Source organism: Folsomia candida, unplaced genomic scaffold (genome assembly GCF_002217175.1).
Source record: "Folsomia candida strain VU population unplaced genomic scaffold, ASM221717v1 Fcan01_Sc007, whole genome shotgun sequence".
Taxonomy (NCBI): Eukaryota; Metazoa; Arthropoda; class Collembola; order Entomobryomorpha; family Isotomidae; genus Folsomia; species Folsomia candida.
The window spans coordinates 200,901-219,598 of record NW_019091199.1 but is presented as its reverse complement, the minus strand read 5'-3'; the positions used below and the strand labels follow the sequence as shown (position 1 = coordinate 219,598).

At 37.4% G+C, this 18,698-nt stretch overlaps 4 protein-coding genes and 1 long non-coding RNA gene across 7 annotated transcripts; 1 reads left to right on the top strand and 4 right to left on the bottom strand.

Annotated features, from left to right (window-relative positions):
* Positions 1-2,973: 2,973 nt before the first annotated feature.
* Positions 2,974-4,327, bottom strand: LOC110851682 (cuticle protein 21). 2 transcript variants are annotated; one of them, XM_022099552.2, is made up of 4 exons: positions 4,174-4,327; positions 3,887-4,088; positions 3,512-3,807; positions 2,974-3,348 (listed from the first exon to the last, which is right to left on the bottom strand). In XM_022099552.2, the coding sequence occupies exons 1-4, from the start codon at positions 4,180-4,182 to the stop codon at positions 3,250-3,252; spliced, it is 606 nt and encodes a 201-aa protein (XP_021955244.1). In that variant the 5' UTR covers positions 4,183-4,327; the 3' UTR covers positions 2,974-3,249. The 2 variants fall into 2 exon arrangements, with proteins under 2 accessions (XP_021955244.1, XP_021955245.1); XM_022099553.2 differs by having other exon boundaries at positions 3,560-3,807.
* Positions 4,328-5,756: 1,429 nt separating this feature from the next.
* Positions 5,757-12,648, bottom strand: LOC110851960 (DBH-like monooxygenase protein 1). The gene is made up of 12 exons (XM_022099908.2): positions 12,210-12,648; positions 11,985-12,134; positions 11,142-11,372; positions 10,951-11,043; positions 7,844-8,075; positions 7,622-7,720; positions 7,356-7,519; positions 7,163-7,279; positions 6,843-6,968; positions 6,512-6,687; positions 6,098-6,356; positions 5,757-6,017 (listed from the first exon to the last, which is right to left on the bottom strand). Exons 1-12 carry the CDS (start codon positions 12,501-12,503, stop codon positions 5,838-5,840), a joined length of 2,121 nt encoding a protein of 706 aa, XP_021955600.2. The 5' UTR covers positions 12,504-12,648; the 3' UTR covers positions 5,757-5,837.
* Positions 12,358-13,638, top strand: LOC118436170. 2 transcript variants are annotated; one of them, XR_004835272.1, is made up of 3 exons: positions 12,358-12,482; positions 12,630-13,394; positions 13,458-13,638. It is a non-coding gene; the product is annotated as an uncharacterized LOC118436170 (long non-coding RNA). The 2 variants fall into 2 exon arrangements; XR_004835270.1 differs by having other exon boundaries at positions 12,630-13,638.
* LOC110851793 (CDP-diacylglycerol--glycerol-3-phosphate 3-phosphatidyltransferase, mitochondrial) lies at positions 13,536-16,344 on the bottom strand. Its single transcript, XM_022099693.2, has 9 exons — positions 16,197-16,344; positions 16,038-16,080; positions 15,467-15,945; positions 15,236-15,379; positions 15,022-15,149; positions 14,570-14,938; positions 14,270-14,441; positions 13,947-14,172; positions 13,536-13,831 (listed from the first exon to the last, which is right to left on the bottom strand). The coding sequence occupies exons 1-9, from the start codon at positions 16,317-16,319 to the stop codon at positions 13,629-13,631; spliced, it is 1,887 nt and encodes a 628-aa protein (XP_021955385.1). The 5' UTR covers positions 16,320-16,344; the 3' UTR covers positions 13,536-13,628.
* Positions 16,345-16,415: 71 nt separating this feature from the next.
* On the bottom strand, positions 16,416-18,327 carry LOC110851794 (CTD nuclear envelope phosphatase 1). The gene is made up of 5 exons (XM_022099694.2): positions 18,043-18,327; positions 17,784-17,926; positions 17,549-17,721; positions 17,261-17,442; positions 16,416-17,181 (listed from the first exon to the last, which is right to left on the bottom strand). Exons 1-5 carry the CDS (start codon positions 18,139-18,141, stop codon positions 17,047-17,049), a joined length of 732 nt encoding a protein of 243 aa, XP_021955386.1. The 5' UTR covers positions 18,142-18,327; the 3' UTR covers positions 16,416-17,046.
* Positions 18,328-18,698: the final 371 nt, after the last annotated feature.

Genomic DNA, 18,698 nt, shown 5'->3' with positions numbered 1-18,698 from the left:
GTAGTTCCAAAATTGTAATTACAATGTAAAATATATCCATTAATACGTACTCACAATCAGCCTAATTTCAATATGGTCAACATCTTTAATAAATTTCATTTATTCGCCCTGGATCGTATTTTTATCGCTTCTAATACTGCGTATGTATATATTTGTAGATATGCAGTTGAGAGCTAAAATTCCGCAACATTATAATCATTTCATATTGATATAACCAGGTATATGTGCACATATGCCATGTGGAAGTCTATAAATTAATTTTGGACATGTAAGATGAATATGTAGCGCAATCATAATTTGTTCGGTCACTACAAGTTTGTTATTTTACAAGGATACTACATAATTTTATTCAGTGCTTGCGCTTTCGTGATTAAGCACATTCTAAAGGAATTATTTAATTGAGTCCGTCTTTTGTCATACAGTTTGAGAGTGAGTGATTCATACAAAGTCACGACTCGTGCGCTTCCGACTAACGGCTTTTTAACTCCAATTTTTGTAAATAAGCAACAGGAACTATTTTCGACGCAATGGAGAAAATTCTAAAACTGTGGTTTACACTTTCTTGTCTCGCGTTGACCATTAATCTGACCAGGATGACCCCTGTTCTGGGCGAAATGTGCATTTGTACGCAGGAGTGGAAACCCGTGTGTGGGACGAATCATGTTACATACACAAATATCTGCGGTCTTAATTGCGCTGCTAAAACCACCCCAAGTATATAACAAAATTTACTTGCGTAAACAATCATACAGGGAATTAACTTAATTTCTAATTAATTTGTGCAGATATTACTCTCGCCTATGAAGGAGTTTGCAAAGAAAAGCCGCATGGTGGTGGTGCCAAAGCAGGCGCAGCAGGATTATTTTCTTGGCAGCTTATCCATCTTTCGGCCATTGTTACTTTTCTCTATTTCCTCTAAAACTGATCATGTAAATCTAATGGGAAAATAAATTATTTGTTACCGGAGATTTTTACAGTGTATAATAGTCTTACATAATTATTGTTATTAAATATTTAGTTCCGGTCTGTTTATTCTGCATACAAAATAATGAATGACTCCCTGCGACAATATTTGGACAGGGAATTTTCACTACATGCATAAATTTAATCAAATTAACAGATACACATGTACATGCGTCACAACTGTGTAGGTATATGTATCGCATAGATATCTTCGGTAGGTGAGATAGCGCAATTCCATCATGGAAATTGCCTCTTATTACAAGAAATTAGCGAATTTGATGGAATTGGGTGGATACATGAAACAACTAAACGTCTATTAACTATGTACATCGACGTTGACATATGTACATCGTTTGATAACCTCTGACGACGTTCAGAGTAGAATGTCAGTGACTATTCACCCCAGTAACGGTAAAGAGTTGTTCCTGAGAACATGGTCACCTTATTTTGGACATCATCATTGTAATTACTTGTACAAATTTTACATAAACGAGGCATCATCATGGAGAAAAAAGAGCCCACGCTGATGAGCATTATCAGGCCCATCGTGATTGTGAATCAGCTGGTGGGCGTCTGCCCCCACGAAATAGCTGGCGGAGAGATTCTCGTTTTCCGGTTGAGATCTTTAAAAGTTGTTCGTACAATTATTACTCTACTTATCATGTCGACATACTCCGTATACTTGACCATCCAGTTTTACTTCTCTTTTCAACGCAACCGTCCCATGCCCGAGAAAGTGAATCTTGGAATGTGGTGCGTTGGCTCATTTCTTCCCGTCTCGATGCTGATCGCCACCTTTATCAAACGGAACAGGATGACGCTCTTTTTTGAGAAAATGAGAGAGTTTAAAACCCCTCTGAAAGGAATGATCACTTGCGACAAGACGCTGGCCTATTCTCGACGATTGTACGTGGCTTACATCTTTCTCGGGGCGGTATCATGTGGATTTACGTGCAATCTGTTAATACGGAATCCAAGAACGGACATTTCAATCTTGGCCAATTTGGACAGGGAACCCACTTCTGAGGAAATCGCACTCGCGTGTTGTTTTCAATGCTATGTCGTCATAATCAAGTCGTGTGCGATTGCGTACATTGAAGTCCTTTGTTGCAGTCTGGCCACATGCTTTTGCAATACTTTAACTGCGATTCGAACCGAATTGCAGAGAAGTTTGGATGGAAGTCCTCGATTTCGGCAATCTTTTTCTGCTGCTGGGAACAACAAGATCAGCAGTGGAGGGATGAACTCTAATAAGAACATGGCGGATCATCCTTACATTCAGAAAGTAAATGAAGGAAGGCGTGAAATAATGTACCCTGTCCTGTCAGCAAGGATGGAGAATACTGGTGACAATCGGGACCTGTCGTACTCAGCATTGAAACCAACCGCGGTGGATGGTTATAATTCTGCAAATTACTATGACCAGGAATTCGATTCGGATGGGACTGGACAAATTATGCTGGCGATTAAACGATACAATTGTGTTGCCAACATGCAGCGTTTGATTAATTGCATATTTGGGCAGCTTCTAATGCTTGACACTGGTTTTTTGGTTTTTATGAGTTGCTTACTCCTGTTCCTCCAAATCAATTACATGGGTTCAGGAGTTGTAGATGGAGTCGATGCAATTATTTTTACGGTCAACTTTATGGCATTTTCTATTAGAACTGTTGTAATTTTTATCAATTTAGGAGCAGTGTACGGGTATTCTGCTTGTTTTAATGGGACGCTTAGTTCATTTTTGATGCAAGTTAACAACCCTAAACCCATGGACGTCAATATGATTTTAGCACACCTGATGTCCAGTTCTGCAAATCCAATAGCCTTTTCGGCAGGTGGGTTTTTCACATTTTCCAGAAGCTCATTACTCGCTGTCATGAGTGGAATAATGACGTATGTCGTATTCTTACTGCAAGCAAAAAATTAAGATTATGTCAAGTATACGCACCATATTATGATAATTATAATGTCAATTACCATAAATATTATAAATGCTGATAAAGAATAAAATTTTGCTGAACAAAGATTGTGTATAGTTGTATTTTTCAGTACTATTTTTGGTAGAATACAACAGACATAACCAATCAAACGCATTTGTTTATAGATAGATAGGAAATAATTAACAAGGTTTTGAAGATATCAGGAATTTAACACGTTTTAGAAGAAAAGTTAGGAGATAATCATCACAACATGTTTTGAGCATTATTCATGGTAAGAAAATAAGGTGTTCGCACAACATAGCTCATTTTTAAAGAATTAATTTAGGAACAACAACTATTGGATAATTTAGAAAACTTTTGCGATTGCTGGACCAGCAGCATAAGCAACTGGGGCGTGGACCTTGGCGATCGCTGGAGCGGCGTAAGCAAGTGGAGCGGCGGCGACCTATTGTTTAAAAACACAGTAAAAATTTAGATTTTTAAGCCACTCATTTCTCAGAGACCTACTCAATCATGCCGAATCAGGGTTTTTTGTTAGCCTGAACACAAGAATGTAGACTCCAAACAAGAGTTAGTATAAGTATTAGAATGAGAGTTTGAATTTATACGGCATGGTGAGGAGAGTAGAATTGTGGGGCTGCATTGTAGGTTGCTACCTTGGCCACTGCAACGGGGGCAACAGGGGCAACGGCCTTGACAACGCCTGGGGCTTGTCGGTCGACGACGGCGTTGAATCCGTTGACGGGGTCAGCGGTGTAGGTGACCGTTCGGATGGCACCATCGGGCTCGACGAGAGAGTATTGTCCCTTGACGACGTCTCCGTCTCTCGTTTCAGATGCGGTCTTGGAGTCTCCGGTCAAACCGTCGGCAACGGAATATCCGTAGTTGTATTGTGGATTTGGGTCTGAAATTGTTGTTCAAAAATTTAAATTGTTTACCAAATTGCTACCAAAAATTCGGTACGGTTGGGTGACTCGTCTCACCGTATGGCTCTGGTTGAGCTACGACGGCCTTGGCGAGAGGGGCAGCATAAGCGACGGGGGCGGCGTGAACCTTGGCGATGGGAGCAGCAGCGTATGCGAGAGGGGCAGCCGCCACGGGGGCTGGGTAGATGGGGGCAGCCGCGTAACCTGGAGCAATCACGCCCGCAGACGCAGCAGCCACGACGGAGAGAAAGGACACGACCTGCGGACCCGAAATTGAAAATAATGTAAAATTCGGATCGATATCACAATTCACGTTTAATAATCGCACTTAATGCTCGCCATACCTTGTACATTTTGTTTAATATTAGTTTTTGAGCTGTTTACTCTTGTTGACTTGTGACCACTGACTATGATGACTCCCAAGAGTTCCCATTTGTATTTATATGCGTTGAAGTAAAGCGTTGTAGACATAAATAAACATGCATAAGATTTTAATTTTCCCTTTGTAAACCACATCCACCTTCCGCAGTAATACTATCACACGTACAAGTACCCTCAAGTTCAACTCGTAGATGTGTGCAGGCAGTAGCGTTCTAGCTTTCTTCAAAATGCATCTATGTACATCCATTAGTGATATCCTATAATGTGACCACAATAAACTTCTAATAACACACGCCTATGAAAATTGTTACATAATATTAACACGTTGTTTGTTACTGAGATCGCTTGGCATCGTTCATCGATATGCATTGTGTGCATCGGTCGACTACAGGCAGCCAGCTTGAATTTGTACGTAAGCATGTATTGAGAAGGGGAGATGAATAAGGACACATCTATTTCTACCTATCGACCGTGTCTGGGTGTGGACCTTAATAATATGAATAAATGACTTTTGTAACTTTCATTTGAATGGTGCACCTTCAAATTAAGAATTAGGACTATTCACCAGTTACTTTCAACTAAAATGCACTCTATACATGAGGGCAAGACAAGTCATTGATCAACTGATGCAATCACGTCAAAGTGGTGCGTCATATTTTATTCTATTTTGTAGCATTTATTTAGTGCGAAGTTTTTGGCAGATATCGTACAAATCTCTGAAATTGGACTAGTTCTAATGAGCGGATCCATTTTAGAGGATTCGCGAAAATCCTTGGTCTTTTTTTGCTTTTTATAAACTTCTGCATTGCTTGTTTTGTGCATGCCAATTTCATTTTTGATAAGCAGACAGCGCAAAACTATTTCCCTTCATTGCAATTCCATATATGTAGGTATTAGAATTGGAGAAGTATTATAATTTAAATTTGCATAGTATGCATGCACCACACACCTGTTTCCATTGTTTGAATCGCAGCAATATCTCGATGTGTGCATTTATGCAGCTAGACATAATTTAGGATCCATACTATTTCGTAATAGTGAAAATGATAATACATAAATTATTTGTGATTGGAAGTCGAGACGCTGAGTTTGAGGAGCGTTGTTAAAAATTGTAATAAGCCATAAGCCGATTGAAGCTATAGATAGTTCGCCAGTAGTGAAATTATTTGCCTTCAAATGACAATCATTTTTAAACTGTGCACATGTATTTATAATTCATTGGTGATGAGGTCAGCTTACAAATTATGAATTGTGTTGTATTCGATCGGTTATTCCGTATTACTTAATTCTGGCCTTATCTGTCATTCGGTTCACCTTGATACAGCATTATTACAAAGGATAAGATGGAATGATGATTAGAATTGGCAGGAAATCGGTTATAGTGACATTACCTACTTGGATTCGTTGCTAATAATTCTTGACCACTTCCATGTGCCGTACTAATGACTAGCGGAGTGCATACCATAGGACATTCGTTAATAATTATGGAATAAACTTATTTATTATACTATTCTGCGAATGATCAAACACGTCTATTGTGCAAAAGTAGCAGTATTTTGATTATTTATTAATTTTCAGATGACGAAAATTTCCTGAGAGAACATAATAAGGCTAATTATGTTTTATGTTAATGAACAAAGTACCCATTAACGTCAAACACAACTTTGGCGAGTAACCCAAATGATATCAATAACATAGTTTCGCCAATTGTAATGTTTGCAGAATTTTTATAACTAGCAGGTCTCCTGCAAATGGAGTTTAAAGATCTCGAGTACTTTTGAAACCGAGGAATTTCGGTAACGTGGTTCTGAAAAATGGAAATGAAAAAGTTAGGAATAAAAATAAATACATACATGCGCATAATCAGGATAAATTTATTTTGCATGCCTTGTATATGATTGGGTTCGACTCGTTTGATCCTTTGCAATACATGTAATGTTTCCCATTTTTCCATGAATTTTCCAAATTTTTGGAAACATGTTTCAGTCTCCAATCGAAATTTGCCATTCTTTGAGCCACGGAAACATTATACGCAGCCGAATGTGGGGTGGCAATGAAAACTGTGTCGAAAGGATTCGTATCCTCAGATCTTGGCCAGTTTTCTAAGACGAATTGGGGTGGCAATAATGGGTCCCCTCCTCCTTCTCTACATAATTACAACACGGCATGGTAATCACTGCAATTAATTTGGCAAGCACTCATGACCAATGTGTGGTTGTGAAGAGAGAGGGGGATTATTAGAATTTTCGCAATGTGGCATCATGTCCCATTATATTATTGATATTGTTTTTTTCTTCTTACTCTAGAGGTTGATGATGATCAACTCGCATTAATCCTTCGCCCATTACACCTGCTCCCCCAAAGGCAGCAAAGAAGGATTTGTATTCAGGTTTACTCTCACAAATGTCAAAATTCCCTTTTGGGTAGTAGTATAGCTGGGCTTGGCACATTTCCTCGGCTTCGATCGCGTAACCGCCCTGACATAAATGATCACTGTTCATGACTCTATCAATTTCATTAATTTTCATTGTATTGTAATTGTTATTAGTAGAATTAGGATATTATACTTTCAACTCGTGATCAAACATGTTAAGCATATGACAACGACATTTGTGTGTGGATAAGGTCTTACGAAAGTAAACTTGTCTCGGTGCAGTGTATTGTATTCGCATTCTAGAACAAGCTGATCCCCTGGGAATATCCGTACTTCATCCTTCATACGACGGTGTTGTTGGTATTTGTATGTGTAATTGGAGTCCTGTGGAGACAATTTTGCAATACTTAAGATGAGATAAGATAAGATAAGCTTCACCATCGACAGATTAAGCAATTAATAATTATGTTATGTAGTAATCATCAGCATCATTGTACTCAATATGTAGTTTTCATACTTAATTAAAGTAAAAGGTTCTGCATTTTGCTTATTATTTTACATGCTACACACGTTTATACCTCAGCAATTGGAGACAGCTCTTTCCCATTTCGGATATGACGAAGACGGATTTTTCTACCCGTTTCGTGACTGTGTAGCATTACACTAAATACGTTGATCCCACCATCCGGAATCCCCTAATTCATAAAATAAAGAAATAAAAGCAATTCTCGTTGATTCTCTCCATTGGCAATGAAATACTTTATTACGTACGTGTCGAGTGCATTCGGACGAGCAGACGCTATAAATCTTAAAGCCCTCTTGGGAAGGTGGAACAGCTAGGAAAGGCGAAATTCGGTGTCCAACACTGAGGATTCCTCCAGAATATAATCTCAGGTCATCCGTAAAAAATAGGCGAATTCCAGAACTGTCAAGAACTGCAAAAAAGTTCAGTTGGTTGGTAAAAGCAATAAATTTTTAAAATCTCAAATGTGGATTATCAGGGAAAAACTTGTCGTAAATGTGATACATATTCTCACCTTGCTTTTCAGCAACATTATCGTAGTGCACTTTCAGTTTAAAGAGGGTTGAACTGAAATCATCAAGCAGCAGTCCAACATGGACTGGAAACATGTCCCCTAATAAATTAAGTCCCAATTTAGAAACCGTCAAAAGGAGCTTTAATAAATATTGCTCGTGCTAATAGTTTGCAAAAGAGTATTTATATACCGACGATTATAATATTTATACATTGCACACACCTTGTGAACCAAACGTCCACGACAGTACAAGTTCCGTGCATGAATTGTCCCATGAATTTGAATTGTATTCTTCGCCACCATCATCATTATCATTATTATAACACTCAACTGTTGCTTCTAAATTCGTCTTGTGTTGGTCGAATTTTTCAGAGACGCTTGGCGGAATGTGACATTGATGGAGAGAAATGCGGTAAATGTTGCTCTCATTTTCTTCAGTGATCAATGGACGAAACTTTTAAATTAAAAAAAATGCCATCAATCTATTTTCTAATCTTGAAAAACCTACAGTGCAGACTTGATATAGCCCGAGTCAGGCGTAAATCTGTTTTCAAATTAAAATTTTTAAAACTTCGAATTCTTCAATTAAGAGCCTTTGGTAACCCATATACTAAAATTTATCCACTATCACTAAATTTTTGTTAGTGCACACATTTTTTTCCCTTGGTCACCAGTATAACTTTGAAACGAGTGTATATTTTTTCTTAAAACTTTCAGGATATTGCCTGGTATGAATAAAAAGTAGTAAATACTGCATAGTAACAAGTAAAAGTAAAAGCACCCAAAATTAGTAAAAGGTAAAGCTGGAAGCATTTACTAGACTTGGTATGAATAAAACTTTACTTTTACTACAAAGTAAATACTTGTACTTTTTAGCAAGTACTTGATTTTATTGCATGGAAACCGAGTAAATTTTCAAATTCAAATTCAAATTCTCGAAATAAAATAAAAAATTTTCGAAATAAAATTAAAATTTTCGAAAAAAATTAAAATTTTTGAAATAAAGTGAACATTTAGCGTATATGCAATTTACGCTAAATGTACGCTTAGGATATGTTCTTAAATTTCGTAACGCTATAAGGGGAGGGAGGGGGGTTGGAAATTCCGTTACGGATAGAGAGGGGGTTTGAGGCAATTGTTATAACTTTTTTGGTCGCCCCAAAATGCAATTTTTAAAAATTGCGTTTGTTTTACACGATTTATTTGTGTTTTTTTCGTTCTTTATTTCTTCTGCTGCTCCAGTTTTATTTAATTTAAAATAAAATGTTTGATTATGAAGTTTTTTTTGGAAAATTAAAATTTTTATTGTTACAAAGGGAAGAGGGTTTTGCGAAAGCGTTATGCAAGCGTTATAACAGGGGGGAGGGGGGTGGGAGATTCAAAGAATAACATTTTAGCGTTGCGTAATTTAATAACGTCCCATTAAGACCGGAACGATTTTCAGAAATAACACAATACCACTCGTATTCGACGATTTTTTACCGTCATCGCCCCCCTTTAGGACTGTATTTTTTAATATGACTGAAACCTCGAAAATCTTGTTTAGCATAACTAAATTAGTGGGTTTAGTGCAATTTTGGGTCTCAAATAATTTTCATGTGACGCAAATGGAGGAAAGTTTGTCAAAAAGGGGGGTTGACATCTCCCTTCGTCCTGTGTGATAAGCGGTTACAGAGCGAACGTTTTTTAATAGAACAAGAGGACATTCTTTTAAAATCGAGTTGCGTAAGCGCTGCAAATTTTCCATATCTTCAGCTTAATTGATGATTAAATTTGCTCTAAGTTACATTCCATTTAAAAAATTTCTATTGACCCCGATGGGTCAATAACAATTTGAGAAAATCGGCTTCGAAAATCCACTCATTAGTCTGGAATCTTAAAAACCAGTGCTTCAGTTTGCACACCAAAATGCTCAAAATTAATAGGAGATACATACATTACATACTGTGCATAGATTTTCAAAAAAGTCGTTAATAAAGAACTGGTAACATTTTGCCCCATTTTCTATTTTTGACACTTTTGGACATTTGGGGCGTCCAAAATTGGGTGTCCAAAACTGCCTAAAAATTGGAAACTTGGTCATAATAATTTTGAAAATCAATTCCAGTATAGAATTGTCAAAAAAACAATCTAAAAAAATTAATGAAATGACTTAGAATTTAAAAAAGTAAACCTTGAAGCTCGGGGTATAGCAACTTCACAGTTTACTTCGTTTTCGAAGCTTTTACTTCTGTTTATTCATACGAAGCCTGAGCATTTACTTTTTGCGAAGTAAAGTCATGGAAATTTAAGTAAGTACTTTTGCTAAAAAGTAAAAGTATTTGCTAAATTTTTATTCATACCAAGGTGACCTTTTACTTGAATTTTTTGAAGTAAAAGCATTTACTACTTTTTATTCATAGCACCCATTATGTTACCAACATTCAATGTAACATATATAAATTCCAGGTATGCGGGTGACTAGGGTCATATGCTTTTGTTCGTGCACAACACATATTTTCTCCCTGGTCACCAGTATTGACCATGACCATAACTTTGAAACGAGTGTATTGTTTTTCCTAAAACTCTCAGGATATTATCCTAGTAATATTAGACGCAACATATGCAAATTCCAGCCACCCGGGTGACTAGGTTCGTATACATTTGTTGGTGCACACATATTTTTCTCCCTGGTCACCTTATTGGGTCGCCCAATAAGGTCCTCCAGGTGAAAATTTTTCTTATTTTACTTCATTAGGAGCTATTACCAACTTGTCTACCAAATTTCAGCTCAATTTGACGAATTTGAAAAATTGGTATGGGTCACCCCATAGGGTCTGTCCAGGTGAAAATGTGTCCAATTTCAATTCATATTCTTCTATTGGTAGTCATTAACAACATATGTACCAAATTTCAGTTCGATTGGATAAGTTTTAATAATCGGTATGGGTCACCCCTAGGGTCCCTCCACATGAAAATTTTTGGAATTTTGCTTTGTATTCCTTCATTAGAAGCCATTATCAACCTCTGTGCCAAATTTCAGCTTTCTCCGGCAATTTTGAAATTTTGATGCATAATACCCCACCCACCTATATGACCCCCACCGGTCAACCACTTGACCGATTTCGTCCATCTTCGAACTTAACTCCTCATTTGACCCATACTACATTTGTGCAAAATCTCAAGTCAATCGGATTAGTTTAACGGCAGTTATCGCAAACCAGACAGACAGACAGACGGACAGACAGACAGACGGACAGACAGACAGACAGACAGACGGACATGACGGGTACATAAGCCCTGACTCGGGCTAAAAATCGATGCGTTTGCATGCGTATATTTTACCACACCCCGATCAACTGATACTTTTTCCTACTTGGAGGGATAGGAAATCGGAAGAGTTTGCACATGAATAGGGTATTTTTGGAACCATCAATATCCACCTAGTAAATTGAGACGATTAACATTAAATGCATGCAACTTGACAGATATCTCTCGGCATAAATCTTGTGTATGTATGCATATAAAATTGTGTGGCTACATTCTCCAATGTGAGGTCCCAGACTTTCACATCCGTCGGTGGTGTTCCTAGACCATCGTCTCCATCGGGAAAGGGCAGAGGTTGGTTGGGAAGTCTCATGTGGACATAAAGTTGACTTCCTTGGGTTACAGTTGTTCCATGCCAGGAGGGGAAACCAGATACCTCGAGCTGGTCGGGGGATGAGAACGGGTCTTCCGTGTCGTATGCCCATATCAGTGTCATTGTGCCGTTCTAAATAGTCATAATGTTAGGTCGGCAAGGTTATGTCGTCTCACTGGATCCATGATAGCTGAATTAGTAAATAGTAAGTGGAGACACAACCATTTGTCAGTTCTGAACCTTAAGGTTTATTAAGTGAGCAATCTGGCTGGGACACGTTCATAAATCATCACAAGAGGTCTACGTGAGCATTACTGGTATTACACAATCGTCACCCTGACATTGTCTCATTTGTGCTCTTGATTCTGTTGTTGATCACACACTAACAAGCTGTACCAATTTGAAGAATGGTGACGATAATTGGTGATAACTAGAAATATTATGAATGAAAAACTGGTTGGCTAATTGTTGAAAAGAGAATGTGACAAATAACTTGCACATGTAATCCTTGCAACCAGAAACTACTACATAAACCATTCTGTAGTAGTGTAATATTTGTGTATCGAATAATTTGATACACATTCTTTGTCGTCATTACATATTTATCTTCACATACTAATCGAATTCTCCACATGGATTTCGCAAGAAAAATAATTAAAGTTTGCCAATGGATATACACCAAATGAGACTTCATTAAATCTCAATTTCGACTGTAGTGCGTTCATTTTATTATTGCATACTCACCCCAATGCTAACGTCATGCAAATCATCACAAGTTTCCCATCTTCTATGAAACCTAACCGTCGTTTCGTTATCCCGTTCAACAGCAGCGATTAAAAAGTAGTCCTGTTGTACGTCTTCCACGGGCTGATCTGCTCCGACTCCATGAAAATCCTGTTACACATTTGAATTAATTCGTCTTCATCATTACGAAATCTATACAAGGTTCGTGACATGTATTTAAGTTGCCTTGATGTGAGGAATTCCATCCGAGTCCACCCACGCAATAGCAATGTCACTGCCCCACATTTCGCCATTTTGAGAAAATCCTATCCCCAGATACCCTTGGGTTGGAGCACTGATCTCCATTGTCAGAAAATCAGGATCGTCCGCATCCCACCTCACTTTAAAACCGGCTTCGAGCTCTAAATCATGTGTCCACTTGATGTCAGAAGTTAACAATGTTCTTCCCATTGGAACCAAACAACTGGATACAATTATCACTGCTCTAACAATAATATGGTAATAGTCGTGGGCCTGCATTTTAAATCCGTATCAGCACAAGTAGAATTACATATTCTGATATTTTGAGATCGTCTCAATTTGTCCAACTCAAGCACTTTCCCACACACTCTCACATCAGTCTTATTTTATTATTTCCTTTTACAGGCTGCATGATTGAACCAACTGGAACTAACTGAGCTTGGAGAAGAAACTGGAGAAGAAACAACTGCGATGATGCGAGATGAGATGACTTGAAGGAAAAGAAAACTGTATTCCGTTTCATCTTCGTTTCATCTTCCAAAGCCGTCTAAAATCCTTTTCTGGCAGCAACATCTTCCTCTTCGCTAGTTTTAACTGGCCATCCTCTAGGAAAGGAAGGAAGCTCGTGAAATATGATCCGGATTCACACACACACATGCACAGGCGACTCTACTGAATTGAGACCATATCGAGACCTACATATGCATGCATGCAACAATATTCTCGGTATTCCCAGTTTTACCTTTCATTCACAATGAATGCACTCAGCAAACAACCGAACCATCCTAGCTTGCAAGAAGATCTTGTGCACTTTATGTGAAAATTACGCTGGCACTTCAGATGCAGACTGGTTTAGGGTTTAAAACGAAAAAGTATGTATCCGTCCAAGTATATACTTTGGATCCCATTCACAAAATGATTTGAACCATGAAAATAATAATGAATGAACCTTGTTGCCAGTACTTTAACACAACCAAAAACTATGAAAAGTTAGTTTAATAGTATGAATGAGATTTTGAGGTGATTCGAGCCTAATAATAACTGCGCGATTAAGTACGTACGACGACAACGACGATGGTTCTTGGGTGAGGATTGCGTGTCACAATAGGACAACATTTAAAAAGATGGACATGAAAACGGAAACATCGCCGGAAATGCCAGATTTGAAAGGTCGCTACTTATGTCATCAAATATGCAAATGCGTTCTAAATTGAATTATGCGACTTATTATAGGCAAATTGTGTGTAGTCGTTCTATTTCCACTTGGCTATAATATGGATTCTTTAGGTAATGTTTTTTGAGAAACAATTATTACTTGTTTGAAAACTGACAGCTTTATTTTCCGCATAAACAGCTTTGGATGTAGGACATTTTTAAGGGCAATTAAAATTACACATTTGAAATCTAGAAAAAATTTCTAAACAACTTTATAACCATTCGTACCCATAATGGAACAACACGGTTTGGTTGACTTAACTCGGTTGTCACAAAGGGTTTACTAAAGCTAAATAAATGACGTTGTTCCTCTTCAAGTTGCTCTTGGAGCATTGGATTAATGGTGACTAAATATAATTGAGTTTCCAAGTCTCTGTATACTGATCGATGACCTAATACCAAAACAAAATGGATCATTTTAACGGTGGCACTGATTGTGAGTGCTTACTGTGCATACGCACTAATACGCAGATAGTTTATTTTACTAATTTTGTTAATAAAAATTACCAAAATTTGGAGATCCTATTAATGTAGCTGCGGGTAATATCCTATTGGGAGGATAGTACCACAGACCCTTGGCATGATAAGTCCATCCATCACGTAGATATTCTCTCATCGAAAGTCTATACATTTGTTTTGCGTAATCGGCATTATCCAAAAACTGCTTTGCTAACAATGTGTATGCTGCTGGGATGCCTCCTGCAAAACCTTTTGCTCCGAAAAACCCATTGGCCTGCAAGGAAATTCTCTTGTATCATACAAGTTGTATGACTGGCACATTAAATATTACTAATATAATCCAGAATTATATTGTCTCTAGTAGAACAAACCTTAGGGTGAGCCATAAGAATTTCGTAATTGGTTGACGAGTTTTTAATTATTTTATCAATGTATTCCGTTGTTAAATTGAAATATCCAGTTGCTAGTTTAATGAAACTTCCTTGTGGAGAATTTTCAAATATTTGACATGTTGCATTTTTGTCTAATGAAATTCCAATCCCACTGAAAAAAGAATAAATTTATAGTTATTAATGATTAGCTAATTACAGACTTCTGGTATACATTTATAGTTTCTTTAAAGCATGAATTCTTTATGCAATTTGCTTTTCATGTCTAATTTTAACACTTACCCCATTTGAATGAGTGGAAATATCCAAGTGTCTTCCAAGTTAGAATTCGAGTATGTTGTCGGTTTTGAATTGTCTTGCCGTTTTGCTGATTGGTATGATTTTAGTCGAGATACATTTTCCTGTTTGTACCTATCATAAAACGACAAGACATGTTGTTTCGCCTGCTCCACAAATTCTTGTAAATTTCCTTCAGAGGGGTGAACTTTCCAATCAGGCTTTAATGCCACTGAATTTGTCTTCTCCAGTTGAAACGAAAAATCTGAAACCCGATCAATTAATTGATCATAAAAATCAGCCAATTCTTTGCAGTTTTCAACCATAAAATATCTATCCTGTCGATTTGTAAAATAGTCGGCTGATAAATTGGCCCTATATGACAAGAATTTAATAATTTAGTGCTATAATTTAACTTATTAAAATTTATTTGCACATTTATCACGATCCCTGCTTACCCAGATATTATTATACTGTCATCGAAAATATAAATTTTCATATGTTGAAGACCAATGATTTCATTCCATCTTTGAGGGAGAAATCGTTTTTTGAGACCACGAAGTTGAGGCGTGTGATATAAGAAGACCTAATAAGTAATTTTTAAACGTGCAAGTAGCTACAAAAGTAAATAATAATATCAGTAAATTTTAAGTTAGTATATAAGTGTCAAACCTGGCAGTCGTAACATTTGCTAATAAGGGGAAGCAACATTGTTCTACTTGATATCGCTAACCCCCTCGAGCCTCTGGTAAAGTCCAACAACACTTTGATCTTCAAATTCTTATTTGAAGCACCATTTTCTTCCAAAGCTTGAACCTATATATTTTCAGCAAATTGAATTTTATGTTTCCCATACACTCCCTTGCAATTAGATTTTATTTTCGTATCATAAAAAATTATTACCAACTCTAATTCCTGAGGACCACTTCCTAAATATAATGAAGCGAGGCTGACCCTTCTCGTTGCCTTTTTCGCTTTTTCTAGCAAAGTTGAATAGAACTTGTCTGGAGAATGAATTATTTTGACGCTCCCTCCTGAAACAGGAAACCCTGGTCCATAATTCAAAAGCCACTCCCAACTGGAAAGAAATGCTTTCTCATCGTCGAAAAATTCCTCTTCCGGTTTATTGCTGGGACCCAAGGTCACTTTAGCAGGGTGAAGGCCAGGAACAGGAGTGGGATGAAGTGCGGTTTGACCTTTTTGAGGATTATCATCATGAATTCTGAGGGGTGGTGAGATTGGTGGTGTTGAAAGGCTTGGGGGTGGATGAGAAGGTAGCGTTTCTTGTGCTGCCCTGCCGCTCGTACTCATTCTTCTCCTGACGAAAACGGTCAACCTCGACCTACAATAACTATTTGACGAACTGTTCTGTAAGATCCCACCTATCGTGCACATAGAAAATTATTATTACTCAGGTAATTTGCATGTCGCAAGTGGTCCATTCCATTAAATCAAAGTAGGTTAAAGTAAATACCTCCCTTCCGAAGCAGGTAGATTGAATTAGTGTGACGAATAAACTGGAGAGAACGCATAGTACAATTAATTAATGTTTAGAAGAAGGACTAAAACGAAGGATCTATTTGATTCTCAAGAAGAAACAACATGCACATGATCTTCGTGATTCTATTCCTACCTTCGCTTGGCACAATTGTGAATTGGCGAATGAATTGTGAATTGAAATCGGTGAAATAATGCACATGAGTTTCGCAGTGGTTTTGCATGAGAGAAACAAATGATCCTTCCTCCGCTCGATCATGGGAAAGGAGCAACGAGCTGTTATGTAATTTAAGAAAATGCTAAAAATTATTCAGTAGTAAAAAATGGAATCTTCAGTAACCTGAAAAAGTGTTGGTATTGTTGTAGGAAATTTATTGACATAATAATATTTTGCGTTTACGGTTGAGTCGCAATATTATTACAATGATGCTCTCTTACGTATTATCAAGTTTTAACAAATATGAATCAATCATAATGTGTTGTATAGTAAAGTTATTAACATAATAATAATTATCATAGTCTTATTAGTAAATAAGTCATCGACTAATGTAGATGTGTGTATATGTATACATTTTATTAAAATCACATCTTGTGTGTGATTATTCATATAAGGGCTGGCTGACTAAAGTTAAGTAAGAACTTTATCAAGTTGAGACTAATACATAAGAGCAGGATATTTTGTATAGGCAATTTTTAACTAATATTTATAAAAAGTCTATGTACAATACGGAAGTTGGCTTATTCTGTGGTTCGTCACGCAGCCACTTGCGCTTCGTCAAGTTAAATTCGCTTCTTCATTAATGATAATCGTCTTAAATAACTATAATAATCATTAAAATACGTAATAGTAATTATTAACGTGTTGGTTGGATAATGTACGCTTGGCATAATACCATTATCGCTCACGCGGTAATTAATTTTCATTTTACTTATCCTCCCCCTTCTACTCATTATAGTACCACAACCTGTGCCTACTACTACAACCACTACCAGGGCCTGTGAACATGTAAGTTTCTACTGAGAACGGAACGAACATCTTGAGTAAATCTTAGGGCGTCCAGGACAGGGAGTAGATTCAAGAGGGCAGTGTCCGATGGGTCACTAAACCAAGACTTGATCGGCTGAAAAAAATATAAAAAGAGAGTTAAATAATTAGTACGATAATTTAAATGTGTTCAACAAATTGATTGATTGACTCACCATTGCATTGGCTGGGTAGGATCGGTAAGCGCCAGGAGAATTGTCAAGAATGAATATAGAACTAAGGTCATGGGATATGTTGCTTAGGTCTTTTGTATATGAACCTAGGTCAAGGGTGCAATGTTGACGATAGTAGCGGGTGTGCAATATCTTGCGGTTGGCGTCGAGTTTATCTGCAACACCTGTGATACAACCAACGCATAATTTACGCTTTTCCGTGCAGACTATAATAATATTCTTTAGTAAACTAACATTTTACAGTGAAAATTAAGAACATATTAGGCTTACCGGCGCCATATATCTCCATACTTGCTGTGAATACAACAAGATCATACCATTTACTAACAACGTCTAGAAAGAAGTCTACGTGAGGTCTTTTATGAACAAAGAATCGGACAGGATGCCTTTCGATTGTAACTTTTAGAATAAAGTCAGGTGGTGTGCCGGGTTTTACGGTTTGTCTGCATAGAATAATCGGCATTTAAGAATGTTAACAAATTGGCGAGGGTAATAAATGGCTAACCTTTGAACCCCATCATGGTGAGAATGTATAAGCGTCTCATCCAAGTCCAACACCAGGACTTTTCTTTTAACTAAACTTAAACGATGCTTAGATAAAGGAGATAGAGGGACTATTTCATACTTAATTGTCTGATGTTGTAGAACCTAAATTTGATCAAATAGCAGAGTTAGTAGAGTTACAAGGAATCCAATCACATATAACATATAATATAAAGAATTGGTTCTAATGAATAAACTGACAAGTAATTCAATTTGCTCACCTTTCTACCACTTTTTCGAGTAAAAAACAGAAGAAAGTTCCAAATTTTAGAGAGGAAGAGGAGCACGGACTTGATTCCGCTCTGAAGGAACTTCCACATGGTGGACGTGGTGTTTTGGTGATCTTGACCTTGGGGGCGGATTGCAAGTGATCTGCTCCCTCCGTCGCCGCCACCAAAGTCGTCGCCCAACGCCCAAATTTTGACGAATTTCTTAAATTTCTGAGATAGACTCGATGCTTTTTTGCTTACAACATTCCCGCCAACTCGACCTCTGCCTCACTGCCCCAAATCTCTCCTCTCCAAATACTCCAACACTCCAACACTCTCTCCACCAACACTATCACACGGTTCTTTTAAATTATTTCTCAATTTCAGTATTGAGGAATCTTGTTGTTAAGATAAGATTAGATAAGGGTCTTATCTGATTTAGCACAATAGTGGAATAATGAGAGATAGTCAACATGTATTGCCTTTATTCCAATTGGGACAGAAAAGCTGGAAAGAATTAATATCTTGAAGACTTCTCAAATTGCCTCATATTTACTTGACACTCTCAAGTTGAGACTACATAATATTTTCATGAATAATAATTTATGGTCGCTGACTTGGTGTCATTCCAAAGTATTTTGATTCACAAAAGATTACATCCTGCATTC